Source organism: Carettochelys insculpta, chromosome 22 (assembly GCF_033958435.1).
Source record: "Carettochelys insculpta isolate YL-2023 chromosome 22, ASM3395843v1, whole genome shotgun sequence".
Classification (NCBI taxonomy): domain Eukaryota; kingdom Metazoa; phylum Chordata; order Testudines; family Carettochelyidae; genus Carettochelys; species Carettochelys insculpta.
In genome coordinates, this window is record NC_134158.1 from 18,203,126 (window position 1) to 18,230,377 (window position 27,252).

Consider the following 27,252-nt stretch of genomic DNA (forward strand, 5'->3'; position numbering starts at 1 on the left):
CCTCCCTCCACCCCCCCAACCCCTGCACACACTTACACCCCATGTTATTGTGGCAAGGGGGGGCATGGCTGGCAGGAATGAGATGGGGGGGCTGCCCCACTTTGGCGGGATGACATTGGCAATGAGGGTGGCTCATATGAAAAGGGGGGGGCAGGAGGAAAAGAAGACAGGCAGGAGCAGCTGAGGGAGGATGGGGGGGGCAAGGGATGGGGACAGGGGAGGGGGGTGGAAGTGGGTGGGGGGAGTTGCGGAAGCAGCCCAGAAGAGGCAATAAAGAGGAGGGGGCTCTGGGGAGCAGGGGCTTGGTGTCCCATGTACAAAGTGGCTTTGGGGTTCCCCCCACCCCTGAGAGCTCCGCAGAGGCTGGGTGTCCCCTACCCCAGCCTGGGAGGGTGCTCCAGAGCAGGGGAGAATGGAGGCAGACACAGAGCATCTCCAGGCCTCTCAATCCAGCCCCAAGGCCTGCGGGGGGGGGGGGGAACCCTGCCAGCCTCACTGCAATGGCCGGAGAGCGCGTCCCATGGCGGGGGAGGCAGCCATCCCCACCTCACTATACAAAGGCAGCCCTGCAGTCATGAGCAAGGCCACTGGGGCTTTCCCATTCCCAGGCCTCTGCCTTGCCAGCCGGGCTCGCCCAGCTCTGGGGGTTGGCTGCCCTCCTGCCCCCCCCCAACAGGGTGCGACCCCCTTGGCAGCACAGCCACACCCCCCAGACAGGGAGGAAGTGGCCCCAAAACACTTGGGCTGTAGCCATGAGCAGCCAAACCACTAGAGGGCAGCACCTTGCCGCCAAATGGGCCCATCCTGCCATGGTCAGCACCCCATCCGCACCATTGATTTGTGCAGCAAGGGCAAGCGGGAGGGGATTTCTCCCAATGGCAGGGAGGAGGCTCCAACCTGACAGCGCTGAGCCTAATTGTTGGGATCATTGGGCCTGGACCCCCATCTGGTGTCAATGGGTTGCAACTCCATTGAAGTCAATGGGGCAGAGCGCAGCTGGTGTCAGTGGGACAGATGACAGCTCCCAGCTGAAGTCTATGGCCCATGGCAGTCAGTGGATCGGACGCTGTTTCACCAGATGAGCGCCTGGGTCGCTTTCTTTTGAAGGGCCTGTGTCTCTGGCTGAAAAGGGTACGGAGAACCCCCCCCCCGCCCCCGCAGCACCCTCTGGCCCAGCACTGCCTTTCGGAGCTCCATACGGTACCTGAGGGCAAATTTTGGCCACGTCGCTCTGCCTGGGCTCTCCTCCAGTGGCAGTTGGGCAGGTGCTTTGACACCACAGAACCCTGCACATGCCCTGGGACCCCTGCGGCTGGAGGCTGCAGCCCCAGGTCCATCAGCTGCTGGTGCCAGCATCTCCACCCTTCCCCACAGCCCTACTGGCATCGTGGCATCTAAAGTGCCCACCTTCATGGCACCTGCAGGCTAACCCCCTGCTGCCCAGGTCGCTCCAGTCACACATTGGCTGGGGAGCGTTATAACCTGCCCCCTTTACTGACCCCATGGTGGGTCCGTTCCCCTTCTGCCCTGCAGGGGGTGGTGCGGAGCCAGCTGGTCTCAGTTCAGCTCTGCAACACAGTCCATGGGTGGGGTGGGGAGCCCAGATGTTTCAGGTGAGATATAAGCACCCCACAGAAGATGGCCCTGGGAGAGGGGACAGCCCACAGGCAGCGGAGGTGGGGGTGGGAGGTGCCGATGGAGCAGCCCCGCATGCTGGATGGAGAAACCGGGGTGGGGAGGGGCTCAGTCAGGGTTGTACGCATGAGGATGAACAAAGGAGTGAGGGAATGGGCCTGCCTCCCGCAGGGTGTCTCTCCTTACACCTTCCAACTGCCTGACACTGATCAGGAGCCCCCCCTCTGCCCCCTGTGAACAGAGGGTGTGGGGCACTGGACTCTGCTGCCTTCTCTGAGTTCCCACAGCCAGCAGCCCCCCACCCAACTGTCCCCCTGACAGAGAAGGATCCTCTGTCCCTGCTGGGCACTAAGGGGTGTGTTCACCCCCTTCCCGTCTCTGAGGCTGGCACAAGGGACAGACGCATAGGGCAAGGAGCACCTGTCCACAGGCCTCGCGCAACCCCCTGGGGTGCTGCTGGGGAGAGAGCAGAGCTCTGGGGTGGGCCCTCGGGTGGCAGCAGCAATGAGCAGAACCCCTGAACCCCTTGCTTCAGCATGTGCCCCCTTCCCCTGAGGTTGCCCGTGGCACCTCTCAGAAGCCCAGGCCCTGGCTCCCTCTTGTCTGTCAGATCAGCTCCTAATGACCCTGGGAGGCTTGAAAGGCCACAAGTCCTTGCTCCAGCTTGGGGGCAGCTGTGCCAGACACCCAGAGCCCATCCCTCTGGAGATTAGCACCAGCTGACCCCAACCCCTTACATGTAATGCCAGCCTTAGCCTCCCCCCTGCACAGTCCCATTGCTCATGGCATTGGCCCAGAGAAAGGAAGTGACTTGGTACCAGTATACAGGAAGTCAGTGGTGAAGCTGGGCAAGAACCCAGATGTCCTGGCTCCCAAAGCAGCTGCTCTAACCACTGGACTGCACTCCCCCCAGCACTGGGGCAAGAACCCCAGAGCCCTGGCTCCCAGCCCCCAGCTCTAGCCACTAGACCCCACATCCCTGCCAGTGCTGGGGAGAGAACCCAGGGCTCCTGGCTCCCTGCTCCCCAGCTCTAGCCATTAAACTCCACTCCCTTGCTCTAACCAGTAGACATCACTTCCCTGCCTCCCTGTTCTGTGTTTTAACCACAGGGTTGCCCCTCCTTCTGGGCACCTGCAGGGGAAGCTGCTGAGTCAGCTTGGCATATAACTCCCTCTCTGCTCTGTCCCAGGGGGCACTGGTGCCCTGGGTTTCCAGCAGAACGTGGCCTGCGGGGAAGGAGAGGGATGTAGGTGATACAAAGGCCCAGGCTGTGCTGTAGTGAAAGCCAAGGGGTGGCACCAAAACACACAGCCTCTCTCTGCCGTCCCAGAGCCCAGCCCTGCAGCTGAAAAATCAACCTGGCTAGATGAAATCAGCTGGGGCGGGGAGTGTCTCTCAGCCAAGACTACAGGCAGCAAAGCCCAGCCTCCGAACAGGCAGCTGTCACCAGGGGTTCATAGCGCCGTGGCTTGGACTCTGTGGGTGTGTGTCCTGTGGGGAACTATTGACCTATTGGTGTCTGGGATCTCTCATTGCTGGGATGGTGGGGGGGTACCAGCCACTGTCAATCAGCCATAGCCCCATTGGGGTCAATGGGCCAGATCCCAGCTGGGGTCAATGGGCCATAGATCCCTTGAAGTCAATGGGGCCACATACCAGGTGATGTCATCCATTCATCTACTTCCCTGGCACTCTGCGGATTCACACCCATGGAAAATGCAGCACCACACAGCAGCCCAAAACACGCTGATCATTCCGTCTCAGAGCGTTGCCAAATTCCCAACGCCTACGTCGGCCCCCGCTGCCCCTCCCTGGGGAATCCTGACATGGAACAGGGCTCCCCCCCACCTCCCGCCAGGTTTGCTCCATTAGTAATGGGTTAAAAGTGTCGTGAAATGCAAAGAAAAAACGACAACGGAAGACGGAAGTGATGCCGTGAATGAACATTTATCATGACAGAAATGAGTTAATAGTATTAAGCACTAAAAATGCTGACTCTACTAAGCACAAGTTAATACACAACTTTACACACACACAAACCTACCGGAACACTCAGAGTTCGCTACTTAGCCATGGTAATGGAGGTCTTGGCTCTTTAAAACAATGACACACAGGCTTGCCCCTTCCCTTTCACAGAGCACCCACCCCCCGCCCGCTCCCCCCCGCCCAACCCCAGAAAAAAATTATAAAGAATGATTGAAATAAATAGGTCATTAAAGAGAGAGTCAATGGGGAGGGAGAAAAAAAAATGACCAGAGGCTGCTTCATAAAACATGTTGGGCTTGGATATGTCCAGCATTTCCTACTGCTGCTAGAAGGGACCAGCTGTAGCCTTGGCCAAGAACAATTCCAGGACTTGAAGGCCATTCGCACTCCATGGCACAGGCTCGTCCCTTGCGGCCTGCTACGGAGACCAGTGACTTTAAGCATCTAAATCTGGCCAGTGAGTGCTGAAATGGCTAGTGGGGTGCTGACCCAGTGGCACAACCTGATTCTCAGCCCCCCTGCTCCACCCACTAAACCCCACTACCCTCCCATAAGCAGCAGGGCCCCCCCGACGCCCAGCTTCCTGTGCTCCATCTTCAAGCACTTCGATGAGCTTCACTCCTGGAGCTGGGAACAGAACCCCCAAGCCCTGACTCCCTGCCCCCTCACTTCAAACTGGCCCCTTGAAATGTGGGAAGTGGGTCAGCAAGGCCGGCCCAGTTGAGCTGTCTGAGCCCCTCACTTCCCAACCACACACTGTCCTCCTAGGAAGAAATGGACCACCACGATAACATAAGAACGGCCAGACTGGGTCACAGCAGAGGTCCATCTAGCCCAGATCCTGTCTGCGGAGAGTGGCCAGTGCCAGGTGTCCCCGAGAAATGAACACAACGGATATCAAGTGATCCTTCCCCTTTCAGCCCTTCCCAGCCTCTGACAAACGAAGCCTGGGGATGCCACCCCTGCCCATCCTGCCTGACAGCCATCGATGGACCTAACCTCTGTGAATGTATCTAGTCCTTTTCTGAACCCTGTTATAAGTCTTGGCCTTCACATCATCATCTGGCAATACGTCCTGGTTGGCTGGGGGCCATCAGTACAACTTCTGGAGCAGCAGCAGACCCCCCTGGATTTACACGAGCTGAGAAGCTGGGTCGTTGACCTGCTGGGGGTCACACCAGGGAGCTCAGGAATCTCATCTCTTAGAGAGAGAGCGCCTCCTGGCTGGAGAGCCAGCCAGTGTCAACAGGTGTTGTTCCCTTTCCAATAGCTTGAGGGCATGGCTGGCAGGCGGTTAGGGCTGCAGGCCAAGTTTCCCTCCTCTCAGGTGCCTCTCTCTCTGCAACAGCTTCATCCTATGTTCTCCATCCACAGCCCAACATTTTTATGCATCAGTTCCTCTTGGTCACCGAACACAAAAGGTTTCTCCCTCTGACAATTGAACACAACTGAGTATTTACAATGAAGCAATGAGATTAAAGGGAAGAGGGAGGAAAAAAAAAAAGATTCCCCACCCCTCATCCCTGGGGAAAAAACAATGAGATGACTTCTGATAGTCCACCTTAATAGCCTATGTGTGACCATCCAACAGAGTTTGGTTTGCTTCCTTTCTACATCTATAGCTCTGGCAAGGGAATGATCAGCCATAGACTTGCTTGGTTGGTCTTTCTTTTAACATGGAAGATGGTGGGAGGAGGGGGGAACCCAGAAAACAGATTTGATGGACACAGAAAAGGGGGGTGGGGGAGCGGGGCGTTAAAAAGTTCAAGATGAGGGTGGGGTGGAGGTCATAAGTTCAGGAGACGGTGGTTGGAAACAGGATGGCTCTCCGCAGCAGCGACAAAAATTCAAGATGAATCCCGCTCGGATGAGGCAGAGTTTGGTGACAGGTTGTCTCTGAAAAAGCAACCAGCTTAGAAATGTTCTCGATGCGGAGGAGATGAGTGTGGAGTTAGAAAAGCAGTCCCGAGGTAGCCGGCTACTGTGTCTTTAGTCCCTCGCTGATTAGCTTGTGGAGATATAGATATATATAGGGGGGCTATATATATTTATAGCGATGTGTGTGTTGCGCGTGGGTCTGCGCTCATCGATGTGGATGGAGGGGTGGTCCGGAAAGTAAAAGCGAGTTAGGATGACAAAGGAGCTACTTGGCACTGAAGAGGAGGCACGAGAGACAAACACGGGGGTCGGGGACAGGGTGGGGAGCTGCCTCTTTCTGCTGTCCTCCAGATCAGGTCCTGGGAGGTCAAACGGTGACATGGTGAATGCAAGAAGACAGGAACTGGTGAGCGAATGGAAACAAGACAGGGGGGTCTGTCCTCCCCTCCCCGCTGAGGTCCTGGGCCCCGGGGCTGACAGGGACACCCCAGACAGAGCCAGCGTGTCTTCAGGAGGTGCCGCGCCGCACTGGGGGGCTCTGAGCAAACCCCCCACGAGCTGTCCAACTGCCCCCCCGCCTGTTGAGTCTCAGCCTTTATTGCCTTTAAATACGGGGGGGGTGGCTGGGGGGCAGGGCTCAGCCAATCAGATTCACCCTCCCGGCTGAGGGCAGAGGCCGGGGGGAGGGGGGCGAGACCAGTCTGGCTCTACCTCTGCCACTGGTGCGGACGCTCCGCTCGGCCCCCAGAGCCGGAGGGGGGATGGGGAGAGCCTGGGCCAGGAACTCTCCCATTCAAAAACCGCGGCTGATTGGAGGGGCCCCAGGCTGGCATCGCGTGATGCCAATGGGGAGCGGGGGGCCTGCCCCCCAGCCCCGACCTCACAGCCCCGGCTTTGATGCCCAGAGGCACCGGGCCTAGGCAAAGCCCGCACCGGAGCGGCTGCCCGTGGCTTGCATCATGCCTGGAGAGCCCGGCTGGCCCATGGGCGCCCCATGAGTGGGCAGGACAGCCAGCTCGCCCCCTTCCACACAGTGCTGCCCCCCCAGCACTGACAGCAGCCTGGCCCCCCGCTCCTGTGACTTGCCCCCTTCGCCTCCCTCCTCCTGCGCTCGCCCCTTGAGCCACCCCCTGGCATGGAGCAGCTGGAGTGGCACCCGCTCCCCTCCAGCATCTCAGACACCCAGGGTGAAGGTGCAGGCTGCAGAATGCCAGTCCCGGCCCCCCACTCCGGGCCACGAGGCAGCAGCGGCAGGGGAATGCGAGACACCACCGTGTTACCCACCCCCCACAAGAACCGCCAGGCGGGACACACACAGCGCTAGCCAACCGGAGTGGGCCGACTCCCTCGTCGCTGAGATGAAAGCCTGGAGAGCTGAGGCCAGGCCACCCAAGGGGCTTAGGCCCCCGTGGTGCAGCTGGTGCCTAAAGCCCTTGGACAGCCTGGCCCTATGACTCTCTCTCTCTCTCTCAATTAATTTTGCTTTTTAAAATTCTTTTATTGACTATTCTTTAAAAGCTGCTAAGAAAGGACCCAGGGGTCAGATCCGCTAACGCGCTATCGGCGACCTACGACGCTATGTTATTTTTTTTTTCCCTTTTTAAGTTTTTTTTTCTTTTAAATCTTGTAGAACATCTAAAAATGTCTTTCTCCCCCCGCCCCGTCCCCTTTTCAGTAGCTGCATGTTCTCTAGAAATAAAAAGTTTGGCACTTCAAAAGAAAAGCCTGATCTTTTTCAGATAGATGCTGCAAAGGGAACAGATCCTCCGAGGAATGGCCTGGAATAATCCCACTGAGCGCCCCCCCCACTCCCAAAAATGCTCCAACTTGCTGTAGTATTTGGGGGCTGTCTCAGCGAAGGCTAACATTTTCTAAGCATTCGTGCTGAGATTTACCTAGATTTTGTATAGCTCATTTCTTCTCCGGAGCTCAAAATGCTTTTGGAAAAGGGGCCACTTCCTATATACAAATGGGTAAACTGAGGCACGGAGCAGGCCAGCTCATGGTCTCCCCAGGAGGCCAGTGGCTGAGCTGGGCACAGAATCCAGTTCGACTGCAATTCTCTACCCATTAGAGCATGCTGCTTCTCACAAGGGGCCACAAAAATTCTGCTATTTGAGGCAGGACCCCATGGCAGCTTAAATAGCCTTTTTTAAAAAAAAAAAAAAAAAAATCTGTTTGCCCCTTACTGACTCCCTCAAGGATAAAACTCACAACCCTGGGTTTAGCAGGGCAATGCTCAAAACACCGAGCTATCCCTCTCCCGCTGGTCTGACTGGAGAGTGCTGTACAAATATGGACTATAGGAATCTCTTACAAGCAACTCTTATCACATTCTGCAGGAGTGACCCGAAAGGGCAGCGCTATGGTTAACAACCGCCAAACGCTGCCTAACGCAGGGGGTTAAGTAGACTCACCATATTCTGCTGATAAGCCAAAGCTCGACAGCACGGCCGGGTACTAATTCTAACATGCTACAATTGAGAGTACTCTCACTGCAGCCTTTTGCCAGGTTAAGGAACGATGCTATGGTATTGTTACACGGGCCGCCTAGCACTCCACAAGGAGGATGCAAAATACTCCAGCATGGTAGAGTCATGGGGCGGCCCTTGGCTGTAACATTACTGCTCTGTTAGGGGAGAGTTTGTGAAGGACGTTGTCCTGTATTTTATTCGGGCCTCCTCCTGCAAGGATCATCCAAAACACCACAGTACTAGGGACTGTCAGCTGCTACTGCTCCATCTCGCAACAGGGTTAGCTCCGACAGTGGGGTAAAAAAAGTCACAGTCATGGCCTTGGGATCTGGAAACTTGGAAGCTATTTTTGTCCTGACGCTCTTGGAAATTGATGCGGGTTTTCCTCTTCCTATTTGCCCAGGTAGTTTTTTAAATAGGGGCAGCCAGTGTCTTCTGGCTCTGTGTCTGGACAGCACCTGGGACAAAGCAGATCTGGTCCATGACGGACTCTCAGGAGCTGCAGTCATACATCTAATGTACAGCACCTGACACTAAGGTGCTCTGGGTCATGATTGGGGATCTCAGTTACTACCATATTACAGCTATGGGGGGAGAGAGAACTCAGGGTTAGAGCACTGGCCTGGTAAACCCACAGTTGTAAGCTCAATCCTTGAGGGGGCTTTTCAAGTGCCCAGGGCAGGTTAGATTTAATAAAAATAAAATGTAATTGTCTCCTAGAACTGAAAGGGACTTTGGGAGGTCATCTAGTCCAGTCCCCTGTCCTCTTAGCAGAGCCAAACACCATCCCTGGCATCTATTTGCCCCAATCCCTAAATGGCCTCCTCAAAGATTGAGCTCACAACCCTGGGTTTTAGCAGGCTAATGCTCAAACCACTGAGCTATCCCTCCCCCACATAGCTGTAATATGGTAAAATATGTCAGGGATGGTAATAGCGGATGCAGGGGGCTGGACTGGATCTCTTCCAGGTTTAAGGAATATGTCTTTCTCCACACTTCAGCTAATAATTTAGTGGGAGTTTAAATGGCCAGTGTCAGGTTCAGATTCCTTGCCCACGTAACTGGCTGGAAACCTTGCATGCCAAAGTGACTCTTTTTTTCCCCCCCCCGTGAAAAGCATTTTTAGGAAATCCCTTCCCCCGCCCAAAATTAGACAGGTCACCAAAACCAGCATGTGAAGAGTTCAAGAAGAACTCAGATTATTGGCTCTGACATCTGTGAGTGATTCTACTTACTACACTACTTGGGACTGAACAGGAGAATGGTGGAACATTTCACTTTATACACATATCCTTACGTCCTGCGACACCAGTGACTGAAAGCTCAACAGCTCCGGTTAATGCTACTGCAGTATTTTAGGGTGTAACTGTAGCATTTCTGAAAACACCCCAAGTTATCGTAATGTTACTGAAATGTTTTGGGGTGTGGTATTAGAAGATACGGGTCTGGTGATTTTAAAAGGGTGTCTTGAAGACAACCTCCTGATTTATCATACTACAGGATTTTGGGGTGTCATGGTAGGGGTTTAGGACATCACTGTAGTGCTTTTATCCAGGTGTCTTTAGGAAAACAGGACAGATGATTGTGGTGTTTTCAGATACTGCTGTATTTTCAGATAGGGTTGCAGTATTTTCAGTGAGGGAGTCATGTTAAAGCCAGCCCATGTTACACCCAGAGGTAAGGTAGGTGTCTATAGCACAACCCCCAGAATCGTTTTGGTGTTAAATCGGATGATCCCTCCCTCTGCAGGCATGTATTGAAAAAGACAGACAAATAGTTTGGCACAAAAACCAGCTCCCTCCCCCTCCTCCCGCCTCCCTTTGCCAAGTCTGATATGCAAGACCCCCGTCAGAGGCTACAGCAGCACGCTTTGTTCGACACAAAAGTTCCCAGGACCGGGCAGGCCGCTCCCACGGTTGGCAGGAATGGGCGGAGCTCCCCACGTGGGTGGAGCAAGGCTGATTGACCCCAGCACAGGATCGGGCCCAGACCCTGCCATCCTGGCTCTGCTCTTTTGCCCCACAGGCCAGCTCCAAGATTCAGTGCAAGATGCTACTTAAATATTGCTTCCTTTTAAGTAGTAAATATTTTCACATTTGTTTTGTTCCCTAGTTTAAAAGGTTACAAATCCCCCCCCCGACTCCCCGCCCCCCCCCACCCCGGCTAATGAATGGAAAATGATTGATCTCTGCCAGCGCGCACAGAAGGGTCCCTCCCAGATCCCAGACCCACCACTAGCCCCGTCCCCCGAGTCTGTCCCCACTTCTTGGCCAACAGTCCATCTGCGGAGCAATGTGGAGATGCTGGGCCCCTCTGTGCCCCTTCTGCACCTTCCTGGTGAGCTCTGGAGCCTGCAAAGTGCCATGCGACGCAAACCCATCTGTGCCAGGGCTGACGGCCAGCTGGGGGTCCGGGTAAAATATTGCACAAATCCACAGCTGGACGCTGGGCGAGGGGAGGGGCTGGTGTCACCTGGGGAGGAGGCTCCTTTGGGGAGGGGTGGGGGGGAAGGACCCAGAAAGTTACTTGAGTAAAAGTGCAGCTGCATACTTGAGTACAATCAAGATGTGGCTCGCATGCTCGCGTGTACTTTTACTCAAGTACTTTTCCAGAGGGGCACCAGTGACATGTACTTAATTACATTCCCCCCAAAGCAGCTGTACATTTACTCAAGTAACTTTTTGGATCCTTTTTCCACCCTCTGGGGAGGGGAGCATTATGGGGTAAGTGCCAGTGTCGTGGGGGGGAAGATAATGGGATAAGTGCCAATGCTAATGGGGCTCCCTCAGGCTGGCGGGGAGGGCGTTGCAGGGTCAGATGGGAAGGGGGGCCCTACGGTTGGGAGGCAATGGGGTTCATGCAGGGGTCAGATGGAGGTAGGGCTCTTCTGTGATTGTGTTTGGGTCTCAAGACAACAGCCTGTCCCTCTGGGCACAGCATTTGGGCTGTGGGAGCCGGGGGAGGGGGGCTCTCTCTGAACACAGCACTGGCTCGTGCGCGCACACACACGCGCACACACACACACACACACACCCTTCCCCCAGTGATATGGTTACTTCATGCCCGCCTCTCTCAAGTGAAGAAGGTTGCTGTCCCAAATGCTCACAAGCAACTCTTCAGTTACCAACCAGCCGACTCAGTCTTGGGGTCACAAGCAACCCGCGTGAAACAAACCAGCATGTTTAGCCCACAGCTCCTGAGCAACCCTACAATAGCAAGCCAGTGTATACGACCCAGAGCTCCAATAACGCATCAGTGTCAGAAAACTGACACACAAGCAACGTTACAATAACAATCCCACCTGTTAGGCCCAATGTTTCTGAAAGACCCTACAATAACAAGCCAGCCTGCAGCTGGGCGCTCCCGTGCGGACAGGTGTGGGAGCTGATCGAAAGGGAAATACCCCCGTTTCCAGAAGCCCTGGGGGACCCTGGCAAAAGTGGTGCATCAAAAAAGGGGGCTGTTGTAAACATAGTGGGGAGAATGACCCTCTCCTCCCCCACTGGCACTGATTTGATCACAGACTAGCTACCCAATACGCCGGCACTAGCCCAAGGGCTCCTGGGCTGGATGCCAGTGCTAGCCCAGGGGCTAAGGGACATCGCCACATCAGCCTGGGGCTACTGGGCAGCTGGCTCTCAGGGAACTGCCCTGAGTCACTGATATGTGAAGCAAGGTCCTTGTCTCGCTGCCATACAGCCAGCAGGGGGAGCCCTTGAAATGCCCCCAAACCAACCGGCTCAGGGGGATAACACTGCACGATCCTGCAAGGAGATCCTGGGGGTGCGGGCTGGGGGTCTGTGGAAGAGGGACAGGATCAGTGTCCCTTCCCTGAAGCAATAAGGGGAGTGGTGACATCCAAAGCTTGAGAAGGTGCATTATCCACTCCCCCGCCTCCGCTCCAGCCAGGATTTAACACTGTGTGGTAATGGCAGGGAGGCAGCTTCCCTAATGCTATACCCCCCGAACATACCTGTGCAAGCAGCAGGGATGGCTGGGTGCCCTACCCTGTCGCTGCCCTGCTGAGAGGGGCTCGGGTGCTCGCATTCCCAGGGAACACGGGGACATGTTCCATCCTAGGCACATGGAACACCAGCATGAACACAACAGCCCAGAAGGAAAATAAAACCGCACCTGGATGGCTTGTCCTTGTCCAGCAGCCTATGACATCATAGGAAGCAGCCTATGATGTCACAGGATGGAGGTTGACATGCCCCAGGTCAGCGTTTACACAACAAGTAGCCGCCTCCGGCACCATAGGAAGTAACATACAACATTACTGATAGACATTTATGATGTCACAGGAAGTAGCTTAGGACATCACAGGAAGTAACCTCCTATACCACAAGAAGTAGCGTACTGTATCACTGGCGGACTTTGGTGATGTCAGAGGATGTAGCCTATGACATCACAAGAAATAGCCCACACGCCACATTACATCACAGACCATCACACCATGCACGTTATCACAGTTTCACGTGCTGCTCCTCATCCTCCCACCCTCCAGCAGACACTGCCAAGCAAGACAAAAAACACCCAGCCCAGGGGCTACTCCACAGATAGACCCTCACTTCCCACACGGACGGCACTGCCCCTTTCCAGCTACACACCGAAAGATATTGTCAAAACCTGTTGCTCTAGGTCTGGAGGAAGAGGGGAGGTGGGTCCCCTCACTTTTGCTGAAGATATGAAGAACTACTCCCACAGCCCACATAAAACAACCCCAGTTCTAACTTAACACCCCCCTCCCCGCACCCTGGAGTTTAACACAATTGGTCTATCTACACACAGAAAATAAAACGCATCAGCAAAATGCCACGTCGCAGCTTAAGTTCAATAGGACCCAGCTAAGAAGAGGTCCCGGGGGGGGGAGTTATGCATGGCAGCTTCGGCTCATGCCCCACCCCCGGCAGTCTCAGCATGGACTGATCCATCCAGCCTGCCATCCCCCCGTTGTGGGTCAAAATCCATTCCCCGCCCCCGTTTTAAATAGATTCGCTCCCCAAGGAGCAGCCTGCTCCCCGGATTGAGAGAGCAGGCGGTGGGGTGAGGGGCAGGGGATTTTGTCCAGAGGGGTGGGGCAGAAAGCAAATTTGTAAAGAAAGGAAATAAAGAGATAATTTGACCCATTTTCTTTTTCTATTAAAAAAAAAAAGTGCAATATATACATATCAGACAGAACGCACAGCAAGGTCCGCGGGCCGATCCGGAGACGGCATCTGGATCGGAGCTGGTCATTAGATTGGGGGGAACCGCTCCCTATCAGAGGGGATGCGTGTCTGGGAGGGGGCGTGCGGGGGATGGGCAGGGTGGGGGAGGGGTACCTGTCGGTCGGTCGGTCGGTCGGTTTGAACTTTAAAATGGGGTGTTCCCTTTGGCGGCGCCCTCCAGCCCTACCCTACTTTCTGCGGATTGGTGGCTCGCACCCCCTGCTCGTACGTCACTCGCTGGCTGATGAGGTACTGGGCGGCCTGCGTGGCTGCCGGCGTGCCGGTGATGGTGACTTTACGGTTCCTGGTGCCCGGAATAAATTCTCCCTTTTTGGAGATCTGGATCCGAGCGCCTGTCAGCTCCTGATACTCCACCAACGTTTTGCCCCCCTTGCCCAAGATGGCCCCCACCAGATTCTCCGGCACCGCAATCTCCACCATATCCTTGGCGCTCTCCACCAGCTTCTCCGTGGCCAGGAAGGAGCTGGCTACCAGCGGGGAGGCCGTGCCCAGGTAGCCGTTGGCCGCCCCGGTGGCGGCTGCCAGGGAGCCCAGGGTGAAGGCCCCCACGGCGCCGGCTGGCGTGCTGGTGCTGGCAGAGGCGTCGCTGGCGTAGGAGGCCAGGAGGTTGGCGGCGGCAGCCGCAGCCGGATTAGCACCGGCTGCCACAGCGGCCAGCACACCGGAGGCGGCAGCAGAATTTAGCCCCAGCCCCAGCGAGTTGGTGTTGTATCCGTAACTGGCCAAGGTGTTGAGGGCCGTGCTGATGGCCAGCAGGTCGCTGCCGGAGAAGCCCGGCAGGGCGGCCGGGAAGGCCCCAACGCTGGCCAGGCTGGTGTGTCCCAGCAGACCCGAGGCGGTAGCAGCGGCGGCAGCGGCTGGCAGCACGTCCGTGGAGTTGGCGTAGGGCGAGCCGGTGGGGTTGGAGTTGGCCACGGGGCCGGTGATGTTGGCGTAGCTGATGTTGAGGCAGCTGCTGCTCTGCGGATCCTCCTGGATTTTCTGCACGATGATGTCCACTGCCTTGCGGATCTGCTCGGGCTCCCCGCTGACCGTCACCACCCGCTCCTGCAGGTTGATGCCCTCCGGCTTCTGGCTCAGCTGCACCCAGGCCCCCGACTGCTCCATGATGGCCTTCACCGTGGCACCCCCTTTGCCGATGATTAGCCCAGCCGTGCTGTTGGGCACAATCAGCTTGGCCTGCCGAGGGGTAGAGATGGAGGGGAGTTAGCAGGGAAGGCGGCAGCCCCTCTGTAGGGCTGTTTATACAGGGACCCCCAGCACTGTGCGGCAGCTGCTGTGGGATAGGGCGCAAGGCAGTTTATACAGGGCCTCTCAATAGTGAGATCTTTGTCATACAAGGATTACCCATCCCTCCTGCCCGGCTGCATGGACAGCCTAGCAGGGGTGCTGGGCCCACCAGAGATCTGTGACTCCTGGGCGCTGCCCAGATGCTGCTAGCTGGAGCAGGGTCCCCTTCAGCACCATGGAGAGCAGCAGCAGCACCCTGCAAGGCAAGCTACAGCACGCCCAGCACCCAGCTCCCCCGTCTCCCCCAGAGCTCAGTGCATCCAGCATCTGGCTCGCCCAGCCCTCAGCACCCCCAGAGCTCACCCAGCCCTCAGCACCCCAGATCCGGCTCACCCAGCCCTTGGCTCACCCAGAGTTCAGTGTATCCAGCACCCAGCCCTCAGCACCCCCAGAGCTCACTGTACCCAGCACCCAGCTCAACCAGAGCCTGGCACATCCAGCTCTCAGCACACCCAGCACGTGGCACACCCAGCCCAAGACACCTCCAGTCCTTGGCACCGACCCCTGCCCCCAGCCCTGGGCACACCCAGAGTGCAGCGTGCCCGGCCCTAGGTATATCCCAGACTTAAGAGGGAGTCAGAGAAGGGCTGTGGGATGATCCAGGGCTGCAGGGCCTCAATCAGGAGCCCAATGGGATCTCCCCAGCCTGGCCACTCACACTGATCCAGCGTGGGGCTAGGGGCAGAACCGGGCTCTGCCTGGGGAGAGAGGCAGGTGTACCCCCCCCCACCCACTGTACAAGCCTAGCCTGGAAGCAAAGGGCAACGCCACAGCAGCTGAGCCAAGCCGATCTCCTGCATAACAAGCGGCTGCAGGCCCCAAACAGACTCAGCCTCAGGAGAGGGCAGCAGTTTGGCTCTGCCATGCCCCTCAGGCCCAGGGTGGGAGCCCAGGGCTGGGATAACGGGGCTGTGGGTGAGGGGCACCGGCAGAGCTGTGGGGAGAGCCCAGGGCTGGGACAATGGGGCTGTGGGTTGTATGGAGGGGCACTGGCAGAGCAGCCATTGGGGAGCAGGGGGTGGGGTAACAGGGGGCTGTGAGTTAGAGTGGAGGGGGGCACCGGGAGACCTGTGGGGAAAGCCCAGGGCTGAGCTAGCAGGGGGCGGTGGGTTTGGACCTGAACACTAGGAAGCAGAGGAGGCATATCACTAGTTCATTCTAACAGCTCCCTCCTCTGCACACCCCTCACCCACCTGCATGGAAGGGCAGGGGCGTCCAGTGGTTACAGCATGGGGGGGTGTGAGGTGTGTGCTAGGAACTGGCTGGGGGGGAAGCTGACCTGCCCCTCACACAATCTGCTCAGGGCCACCCACCAGGACAGAGCCCTGGCTACCCCACCCAGCTCCAAGCCCTCAACACAGAGGGCGTGAGGCCCTGCCAGGCCAGGCAGCCTCACACATCCCAGAGCCTGGCCCCCACCCGCATGCCTAAGGGACCCTGCAGGGAGAGAGCCATTCCTCTATGTCAGACCAGTTTCTGGGCATCCCCTGGATCCTGGTATAGACCCCCCACCCCCTGCCAAGTCCCCAGCATTCAACGCATCCCATCTGGCAACACCCGCCCCCCCAGTTCCATCCCAAGGTTACCCTCCCCCACCCCAGCATCTAGCCCCTTTCCTGGGCTGCGCACAGGCTGGTCTCAGCTGCCTCTATATGAGCTGGAAGCCAAGGGCCAGAAAACAGAGTACTGGAGCCCTGGCTGGCAACCCGCCCCCCACAGCTCTAACCACCAGACCCCACTTCCCCCCCAGAGCTGGGAGTATTATCCAGGAGTTCTGGCTCCCAGACCCTCAGCTCTAACCACTAGACCCCACTCCACTCCCACCCAGAACTTTGGATCACCCATTTCCTCCTCCTGATGTGCTCCAGGGACTTTCCAGAGCCTGTCGCCATACCCCAGCTTGCTGTCCCCCCTAGGTTGGGGAGCCAGGAGGGGAGCAGAGGGCCCCATGGTCCCAGCTTTGCCACTGGCTCCCAGCTGCTCCCACCCCACTGTTCCTCAGCTCAGAGACCATTCCCTGCTCTCCCCTGCCTGAGCTGGGAGCCAGGGTCCTTTGGGGGCAGCCAGGAATGGGGCAGATGGAGGGAAACTAAAATACAGCCCACCAGGGCATGCCCAGCCGCGCTTGGCTGCACAGGAGAGGGACCATCCCGGGCCTGGCCCTTGGTGCTCCATCCTCCCAGCACAGGGCGAGATATGGACCTGGGACCCACACTGCTTCCTGGTCAGTGGGAGATTTCTCCGGAGAGTTTAGCAAACCCCAGCCTCACCCAGCAGGGGGTGCTGTGGGGGCAGAAGCTGGCTGTGGGCAGAGCTCCCAGCTACTGCAGCCACAGCCCCAGCCTCACCCAGCAGGGGGCGCTGTGGGGCATGGGGCAGAAAGCTGTGGGGGCAGCTCCCACCATCACCAGCCCCAGCATCACCCAGTAGGGGGTGCTGTGGGGAGCAGGGCAGGAGCATGCTGGGCAGGAGGGGGTTTCAGACTCATTCCTCCCCTGTTTCACTGACAGCTGGGAAGATCAAGTGAGTCCTTCTTACTCTGCAAGCAGCCCCCCGCCCCTGGATGGGAGGTGCAGGCTCTGTGCCCCCACAGCTCCCTCCCTGCCAAGGGACCATCAGGGCTGGCCTGTGCTGGGGGAGGAGATGGTTGTCATCTGGGACCTGGCCTAGTCCCCTGCAGATTGGGCCACACAACAGGATGCAGGTGTGAGAAAGGAGGGCAAAGGGGCCTGGGGATGAGGTGGGGGAAAGGGGAACCTGGCAGCCTGCGGAGAACTACAGAGGACACGGGGTGGTGCCAAGCCCCTTTCCCTGGGGGAGGGGAGTGAATACCAAGGGTCAGGATTAGAACCCAGGAGTCCGGGCCCCCAGCCCTGCTGCTCTAACCCAAGGGCTCCCCTCCACTCGCAGACCTGAGGATTAAGCCCAGGTGTCCTTGGCCCCCCTATCTTGCTACAGTCCCGTGCACCCAGGGGCTGGACTTGTATATCTGGTGAAACTGGGCAGAATTTGTATTGCCCTGGGGGGAAGGACCTGGAGGGATGATTCCCCCCCCACACAGCGAGAACAGGCCGAGGGGAAGGTTCCCTTCCTAGCCCCATCGGCCCGGATGGGGGAGGGGGTGTCTCTGCATGATACCGAGTGAGATGTGATGGCAGCTCTGTGTCCTTCCAGGAAGTGACAGGCGCTGTCCTAAGGGGACCCTGGTGCCCCACCACCCGGCGGCCCCTGCCTAGATGTGGCTCTCCCCCAGGCTGGGTGATGCCATGTGCACCTGGACCTGAGGGCGGGGAGGGGCCTGAGGAGCATCTGTTCCAGGGCCTTAGTGACCAACAACATCCTAACGCCACACGCCCGGACCTGATCCTGACCCACAGCCCCCACCCTGGCTCCTCCCCTCCTGCAGCTCCGCCAGTGCCTCGCACTTCTAAGTGCAGCCCCACTGCTAACCCAGCCTCGGCTTCCCCCAGAGCTCTGCTGGTGCTGCTCATGCCTGACCCGCAGCTCCCTGCTGGCCCAGCTCCCCCCACAGCTCTGCGTGTGCCTCCCAATCCTGTCCCACAGCCCCCCTGCTAGCCCAGCCCTGCCCATGCCGGCAGCCCCCAGTCATCCCAGCTGGCAGCAAATTCCCCGCTACAAAAGGCGACCCTGCCACCTCACTGCCTGCGGCACTGGAGGCAGGAGCTGACCTCAGAACCCCAGCTCTGGGGGTTGGGGCAGGGACAGACCCCTTGCATCCCCAGCAACCTCTGCACAGACCCACGGACAACATTGCCCTGGACTCCACTGCTGTGGCCCAGATTGCCAGGCTGGAGTTGCTAATGGTGGCGGAGTGCATGCCAGCTCCTGCACGTTACAGTGGGCGTGCAACCCTCCTCCTGCCCTGGCTGCTGAGGGCAGTGCATGCTGCAGACAGCCCCTGGGTGGCGACACCAGACAGCGCAAGCCGGCAGCTGCAGAGCTCAAGACAATCCCAGGGTCTGTCCTCCTCCAGCCACCCCCACAAATGCCTGGCTGCCCCCTGGGGTAAGGCCCCGCTCCTCCCCTGGATCTCACCTGCTTGGCACGATCTGGGTTCATGGTGGTCTGCGGCTGTAGGATGTTGACAGACTCCGGCTTCCCCACGGACTGGGGGATCTCGCGTACTTTCTCGGCAATGAAGTTGTGCACAGCGTTGAGGGCCTCGGCCGTGCCCTGCACGAGGCACACCCGCTCTGTGGTGCCTGAGAGGGAAGAGAGCATTGGCAGGTTAGCCCCTCGGAGCGCAAGGCATGGATGGACACTGAGCTGGGCGGGGAGGGAGGGAGTGTTTAAAAGGGGAGTACGTGCCCACGAGGGGAGCAACGGGCAGCACTGGGGAGTGTGCAAAGGGGAAACGAGAGTGCCAGAGAACAACTGAGACAAAAGGGGTGAGTGTGCAAATGTGCAGTCAGTCGTGCAAGAGAACTGGTACCAAATACATGGAGGGTGAAGGAGGGAGGTGAGTGTGTACGAGGGGTGGGAGTGCTTAAGAGAGGAACAATATTTACCAGAGGGGCATGAGTGGGTGTGGAAGGAGCATGAGTGAGTGTGCAAATGATAGCAAAGGAATGAGCAGGTGGTGAGTGTGCAGGACCACCTCGGGCTCCAGAGGGCTCCACACACCTTCTCTGCTCCCCTGAGACTCTAGCTATGGAATGGGGTTGGTGTCAGCCCCTCACCTAGGGAGGGGAACCCTTAGCACCCCGCCCTGCATCTTCCTCAACCACCAGCCTTGGACCTCCACTCTGGGACAGTGGGGCAGGTTGGGACTGGTCCTCCCCAAGGACACACATGGAGTCTGTGGAGCTGAACCCAGGAGTCCTGAGGCCCAGCCCCCTCCCCTCCTCTCCCAGAGCCAGGGCATTCCCCCAGAGCTCAGGGTCTAGCAGGGTGGTTGTCAACCTGTTTACTATAAAGGGTCTGCAGATGTAGCTCTCTGTGCGACATGGGCCACGTCCACTCACAATATCTATACTGCCTGTACGGCCCCTCTGTATGTCACACGGGCCACAGCGGCGTGTGGCTAATCCGCCCCTGGGTCACCACTGGACAGCCACTGACCAAGGCTTTGGGGCTGTGGGTTGAGAGGCTTCCCCATGGCAGGGACCTTCAGCCCCAGAGGCAAGGGGAACGGGCCTGTGGGGCAAGCGCCACCAGCTGGTGGCGGAGCCGTTGCTGGGACGCCTGTGGGGGCACAGGGAAGGAAACAAGGACTTCCCCGTAATGTCTCCTTTCTTATGTCCCCTCTCTACTTCTCCCGTCCCCTTCCCACACTGCTCTCCCCTGCCCCCCACATCCCAAACCCCCCCATCCTCACATCCCAACCCCCCACCCCACAGCTCCCTCCCCCTATTTTGTCCCCTCTCCAGACAGCCCAAGCTCTCTTCCCCATCTCCTTGGCCCACGTCCCCGATCCCACCATATTCCTCTGCCCAGGGGTCGGCAACCAAAATAGCAAGAACCACACTTTTTTTCCAAATTTGGCAAAAACTCAATAATTCAAGAGCCGCAAGGCCTGCGAATACGAGACGGTCCCTAGCAAATAACCTCAAGCCAGACATTTCGTAACCCCTATCTTGAGAACTGCGCGTGCCCAACAATTCGCAGCATGATAAATGTTTGCTGTGGGACGTACACAAAGTTTTTTCATACTCCACTGCCTCACACGCTACGTGCGGGTATTTGTACCACCGTCTTCCCGACTTGCGCTCCCGAACCCATTTTAATTCTGCCAGTTTTACTTGGGGTTTAATTTCAGTGTTCTCTCTTGAAAGGCACGGTGCCCTTCCTGGCTAGGGCGCCACCAGCCTCCTTTGCCTGTTCAAAACCAAGACCGTATTTGCCGCACGATCGAGCCACAGCTGCAGGATCATACCCCACAATGCACTGCCCACATTAAAGGGGGCGTTTGCCAATGTTGCAGGACCACGTACGGTTTGCGACTGAGGTACGAGTTGCTCGTGGTTGGGCTTTCCGACGCTCACCGGCGGTCAGGAGGGGATTTTGTCACTTTGCCATTAGAGCGTCCAGAACCGCAGCCTGCAGACCCTTGCCCCTGCCCCTCCCCATTTGCCGGTGACGCCTGGTCCCCTTCCCCCATCCCCTCCTTCCCCACATCCCCCCACCCCTTCGTTGCCCCCCCCCGCCTCCCCCCTCCGCTGCTGCCTCAACAAAACAGGCAAAGCCAGGTTACCCTGGCAACCTGCAGCGTTTCAAAACCCCCCTCCCCCAGCAGCCCTGATGGAGCCAGAGGCTCAAGGGCCTGTTGCCACGGCAACCGGCACCCCCTCATCTGCCATCCGGCGGTTACCTGGGCGATGAGGGACCCTTTGTCCCCAGCAATGAGCTCCCCCAGCTGGAGTAGGCGAAGGCCACCAGGCAGGAGGGAAAGGAGGAGGGGGAGAGCTGGCAAGGGGGCCCAGATTGCCCCACGGCGAGGGGCAGGGCCCAGTGCAGGCCAGATATCCCCTCCCCCCATGGCCTGGCATCAGGAGCTATGAGGGGTCCAGGATACTGCCACAGCGGGCACAGCCCAAGCTCCCTGCATCCCCGCAGCCCCACACACAGTCGGGAGGCTCTGACTGGACAGGGGACAAATGGGCGAGTGCCCACATCGCCGACGCCACAGTCCATCCTCGCCGGCCACCGACGTCACGGCCCACCCTCACCAAATCACCATCACCATAGTCACCAGCGCCAGCCGCAGCTGCCACAGCCCACCCCCTTCTAACCACCAACACCACAGCCCAGCCCAGCCTCACCTACCACGGATGCCACAACTCGCCCTTGCCCCTGGCCACCAACACCGTGGCTCATGCTTGCCAGCTACTGATGTTATGGTCCAGCCTCGCAAGCCACTGACACCATGGCCCAGCTTCACCAAATCACAGACATCACAGCCCACCCATGTCAAACCAACGATGCCACTTATGTCACAGACCAGCCTCAGCCAACACCATGGCGAAGCCTCGCCAAATCACCAGCGCCAGAGCCAGTCCTCGACAAATTACCGACACCAAACCCTCCTCAGCCACTGACGCCACATCCCACTCTCACCCACCACAAACCCTCACATCCTCACCTACCATCAATGCCACGGCCAACCCTCACCAAATCACCAATGGAATGGTCCACCCTTACCACCCACCTGGTGTAGGGAGAAAGGGTTTAGGTGTTTTCGGACCAGGGAAGAAGCTTTTGGGAAAAGAAGAGCCTATAAAGGAAGGAAGGTCTGCACCAGGGTTTTTCTTCTGGTGGAATGGTACTTTTTTTCCCATTAGTACATCAGAAAAATGTTCACCACCGGTTCTGCAGCAGCATGGGGACCAGGACAGGAGCCCCTGCTGGTCTCGCAGCAATGGGGGGACTGGGGCAGGAGTCCCCACTGGTCCTGCAGCAGAGGGGGGACCAGGGCAGGAGTCCCCACCGGTCCTGCAGCAGCAGGGGGACTGGACAGGAGCCCCTGCCAGTCCCACAGCAGTGAGGGGACCAGGGCAGGAGTCCCCACTAGTCCTGCAGCAGAGGGGGGACCAGGGCAGGAGTCCCCACCGGTCCTGCAGCAGCAGGGGTACTGAGACAGGAGCCCCCACTGCCCCACAGTAGCACAGGACCGCAACATTAAAATTGCACACCCTAACCCCTATGAGTCATCATCAGACTTGAGCACCTGCACCTTTTTTTCTAGAAAAAATATAGCACTGGTCTGCACCAAATCAAAATGGAACCAGATGCTGGCAGGTACAGCCAGAAAGGTCATAGGGGCATTTTAACATTAAGGACTGTGGGAAAGCTGACAGGTGATCAGAGACATCCCTTAGGGGAAAAGAGGGTACTCTATGTCCTGGTAAAAAGGAGAGGGGAGAAGCTGGTCAACTTCAGACTGGAACCTAGGCTATGTCTAGACTGCAGGTCAGCAGAGCACACGACCAGACTGCAGATCTGTCAGCAATCTGCCAGGTGGGAACGTTCTACGAGGAGGAAGGGCTGTCTCGACAGTGGGTTCTCCCCGCCCCCGCCCCGCCCCGGACATTTGGCCCTACGTGGATGGGCCAAATGTCAGAAGAGCCTCTCCTGACAGAACTGTAGGCAAAAGCTACACAAATGCGCTGCGCCATTTGCGTATCTTTTGCCAACCTCTTCTCGGCCATCTGGACACAGCCTTAGAGAAAGAGTGCCCCATTCAGTATCATCAGAGGGAGGCAAACAACTGAATACCGACACATTTGATAAGTGCTCGTACACAAGTGTAAGAAAAAGCAGTCAAGTAGCAGTTTAAAGACTAGCAAAATAGTTTATTAGGTGAGCTGTCGTGGACTCAATATATTGAGTCTGTTCTGGTCTGGTGATGGTCTGAAGAAGTGGGTCTGTCCCACGACAGCTCACCTAATAAACTATTTTGCTAGTCTTTAAAGTGCTACTTGACTGCTTTTTGTTTTGATAGCGTATAGACTAGCACGGCTCCCTCTCTGTTACTATTCAACAAGTGTAAGAAGTTTACATGCTAAGAGTGGTGAACCAGAGTGCCTGGTATTAAGCAAGGGTACTGCTAAAAGAGGCATCACAGAAACTTGATGGCACAGTGAAAAGCAGTGATACACATCTCATCGAGATGTAAAGGACCTCAGGAGGTCATGGAGTCCAGTCCCCTGCCCTCTTGGCAGGACCAAGCACCAGCCCTGACAGACAGATTTAAAAAAAAGACAATTTGCCCCAGACCCATAAAGGACTGAACTCACAACCCTGGGTTTAGCTGGCCAATGCTCAAACCATCAGTGGGAAGCATTAATACCATTATGTGGGTAGAAAACATCCAGGAATGATGGAATAAGTCATGCTGGTGGGAGTTTGACCCTATATGTGAAAGAAAGTATAGAGTCAAACACAGTAAAAGTCCTAAATGAATTAAACCGAACCATCAAATTTCTATGGATAGAAATTCAATGCTCTGATAGGGCATGTCTATACAGCAGCCTTATTGCGAAAGTTATTTCAAAATAACGCTGCTACACACAAATAACGCTACACACGAAATTACGCTGCACTTTAGCTATTTCGAAATACATCATCTGCATACAGGGGGCCTATTTTGACATAGAGCCACTGGATGCATTCTGGCTTACTTCTAAATAAGTGTTATTCCCTGTCTTAAGAGTGCCTATTTTGAAACACCTATTTCGAAACAGGCGCTATTCCTCATAGAATAAGGTTGGCCAATTTTGAAATAACTCATTTTTAAATTTCAAATTTATTTTGAAATAGCGGTTGCACCATGGAGATGCTAGGATAGTTATTTTGAAATAACAGCTGTTATTTCAAAATAACTGTGCTGTGAAAACCTACCTATAGTAAGTGCACAGCAGTAGAAATATACTACCAACCACTTACCCAGGACTCTGATAGAAACTGAGAAATATTCAGGGAGATTAGAGCAGCTACAAAACCAGAAATCCCAGTATTAATGGGAGATTTCAGCTCTCCCCATAGTGTCTGAGTACGTCACCACCGGATGAGATACAGAGATAAAATTTCTATGTACCATTAGACTGTTCCTTGGAGCAGCTAGTCCTGGAGAAGACAACAGATGAGGCAATTCTTGACTTAGTCCTAAGTGGCACACAAGACCTGGGACAAGAGGTGAACACAGCTGACCCACTCGAACACAGTGACCATAGTGTAATTTAACACCTTTGTAGAGGGAAAACACCAAAGAAACATATCACAGTAGCATTTGACTTCAAAAAGGACTACACAAAAATAAGGAAGACCATTAACAGGATTAAAACAGTCACAACAGGGAAATGCCTGCAAACTGCATGGAAACTATTTTAAAACATCCTAGAGGCTCAAACTAAATGCAAAACCCATTTCATCTTTCCCAGATTGAGATGTCAAGAGAAGAGGTGTAGGAACAAATTGATACATTTTAAAGTAATAAGTCACCCAGAGCTAAGGGCATTCACCTGAAGTTCTGAAGGATCATAGAATGCTAGGACTGGAAGGGACCTTGCGAGGTCATCGAGTTCAGCCCCCTGCCCTCATAGCAGGACCAAGTACTGTCTAGATCATCCCTGATAGACATTTATCTAACCTCTTCTTAAATATTTCCAGAGACGGAGATTCCACAACCTCCCTAGGCAATTTATTCCAGTGTTTGACCACCCTGACAGTTAGGAACTTTTTCCAACTGTCCAACCTAAACCTCCCTTGCTGCAGTTTAAGCTCATTGCTTCTTGTTCTATCCTCAGAGGCCAAGAAGAACAAATTTTCTCCCTCCTCCTTATGACACCCTTTTAGATACCTGAAAACCGCTATCATGTCCCCCCTCAATCTTCTTTTTTCCAAACTAAACAAGCCCAATTCTTTCAGCCTTTCTTCATAGGTCATGTTCTCTAGACCTTTAATCATTCTTGTTGCTCTTTTCTGGACCCTTTCCAATTTCTCCACATCTTTCTTGAAATGCGGTGCCCAGAACTGGACACAATACTCCAACTGGGGCCTAACCAGAGCAGAGTAGAGCAGAAGAATGACTTCTCTTGTCTTGCTCACAACACACTTGTTAATGCATCCCAGGATCACCTTTGCTTTTTTTTTGCAACAGCATCACACTGTTGACTCATACAGCTTGTGGTCCACTATTACCCCTAAGTCCCTTTCTGCCATACTGCTTCCTAGACCGTCGCTTCCCAGTCTGTATGTGTGAAACTGATTGCTCCTTCCCAAGTGGAGCACTTTGCATTTGTCTTTATTAAACTTCATCCTGTTTGCCTCAGATGATTTCTCCAATTTGTCCAGAAAATAACTGAGCTACCGTGCCCCACTAAAGTCTCAAGTAGATCTCAAGTATGACAAGAAAGAAAAAAAAACAATATGACCAACAAAACACCACCGTGGCCGTATCTACACTAGCAAATTCTTTTGGAAAATCTGGCCCCAAGATGGAGTGTACCAACTGCTTCTGGTTTCTGTGCTGCCAAGTCTGTTCTATGCTGCTTCCCTGCCAACTAACAAGCCTTCTGTTCTACCTGCAGGCCAAGAGCCCCATCTGACTGCAGATCAGTAATTCCCTCACACTCGGTGACACAATGAGGTAACCACACCTGCAGACAATACTAAATTAGACTTTGCCTACACTTGGCAGCTTTTAGCAACACACTCGCTGTGTCACTACAGCCGCATCACTAACAGTTGGTAGCTGCTGTTTGTTGGCTCTTTTGACAAAAAAAAATACAGGTTGAACTTCTCTAATCTGAAGCTCTCTGGTCCAGTAACGTCCCCATTCTGACATGATTTTAGTTAGCCAGGCAACTGGGTGTGGCCAAGTTTCCCATGGTCCCATAAAATTTGTTTCCAGCCACCAGTCCTGGCTCTCAGTGTTCTGGGCTGTTATTTTGCTGGAATTTACCCCAAACTTCTTCTAAGAGCCCAGTCAGCAGTGGAAGGGTTGATAATGTGCTACATAATATTGACCTCCTGTGGTCTGGCTAATTCTCTCGTTCAGCACCGGTCAGGTCCCCGGGGGTGCCAGAGAAGAAAGGTTCAACCTGTACTTCCACCCTCAATAAGCAGTGTTAACTTTGTCAACAGGAGAGCGCTCCTGCTGGGAAAAGGCTGTTCACACTGGCACTGGTTGTCAGCAAAACTTTTGTCTTTCACACGGGTAACAGAGAGGTAGCTGTGTTAGTCCATCAGTTATATGAAACTGCTGCATGACTGTTGTTTTGGTTTTTTCCCACGGGCTGTCATTTAAACACCATAGAATGACAAAAGTTTTGTTGTTCAGTTGCCACTGTGCCAGTTACCACACCTGGAATAGTGTGTCCAGTTTTGGGCCCCCCAGTATAAAAAATATGTGGCTGTGCTGGACCAGGTTCAGCGGAGGGCAGCAAGAATGATTAAGAGTCTGGAGCACATGACCTCTGAGGAGAAGCTGAGGGATTTGGGCTTATTTAGTTAGCAGAAGAGAAGACTAAGGGGTGATTTAATAGCAGCCTTCAACTTCCTGAAGAGGAGCACTAACGAGGATGGAGAGAAATTGTTCTCTGTGGTGACAGATGGCACAACAAGGAGCAAAGGTCTGAAGTTATAGAATGAGGGGAGTAGGATATTATGAAAAACTATTTCCCCAGGAGGGTGGTGAAGCACTGGAATGTGTTACAGAGAGAGGTGGGGGATTCTCCATCCCTGGAGGTTTTTAAGTCCCGGCTTTGCCAAAGTCCTGGCTGGGATGACTTATATGGGGTTGATCCTGCTTGAAGCAGGGGGCTGGACTAGATGACCTCCTGAGGTCCCTTCTAGTCCTAGGATTCTATGATTTTATATAGCCTGCTTAAGCAAGGTTAGTCCAAAACTGATTGCATAGCTTTACAAAGGGCTCTCTCTCAACTAGGTGGCCTAGCAACAAAAAGGGCGATGAAGTTCGGTGCTGATAAATGCAAAGTAAGGTATGCGGGAAGATGTAATCTCAACTATACATGCCAATGATGGGGTCTGAAGTAGCGTTTACTGCTCAAAAGAGAGATCTTGGAGTTGTTGGGGACAGTTCTCTGAAAACATCCACTCCATGCGCAACAGACGTCAAAAAAGCAACCAGAATGTGAGGAACCACTAAGAAAGAGATAGAGAACAAGGCAGAAAATATTATACTGTCTCCATACAAATCTATAAAACCTTGAGTACTGTTTACAGCTATGGTCACCCCGTCCTAAAAAAAGATACATTAGAGTTGTAAAGGATGCAG

General features: G+C 55.4%; 1 protein-coding gene across 2 annotated transcripts in view; it reads right to left on the bottom strand.

Annotated features, from left to right (window-relative positions):
* Nucleotides 1-6,526: 6,526 nt before the first annotated feature.
* Nucleotides 6,527-27,252, bottom strand: part of NOVA2 (NOVA alternative splicing regulator 2) — a 42,023-nt gene continuing 21,297 nt past the window's right edge. For both annotated transcript variants that reach the window (XM_075016581.1, XM_075016582.1), the window contains exons 3-4: nucleotides 18,552-18,718; nucleotides 6,527-14,384 (exon numbers count right to left, since the gene is read on the bottom strand). In XM_075016581.1, coding sequence (XP_074872682.1) covers nucleotides 13,368-14,384; nucleotides 18,552-18,718 — 1,184 coding nt within the window. In that variant the 3' untranslated portion in view covers nucleotides 6,527-13,367. The remainder of the gene's footprint in view (nucleotides 14,385-18,551; nucleotides 18,719-27,252) is intronic.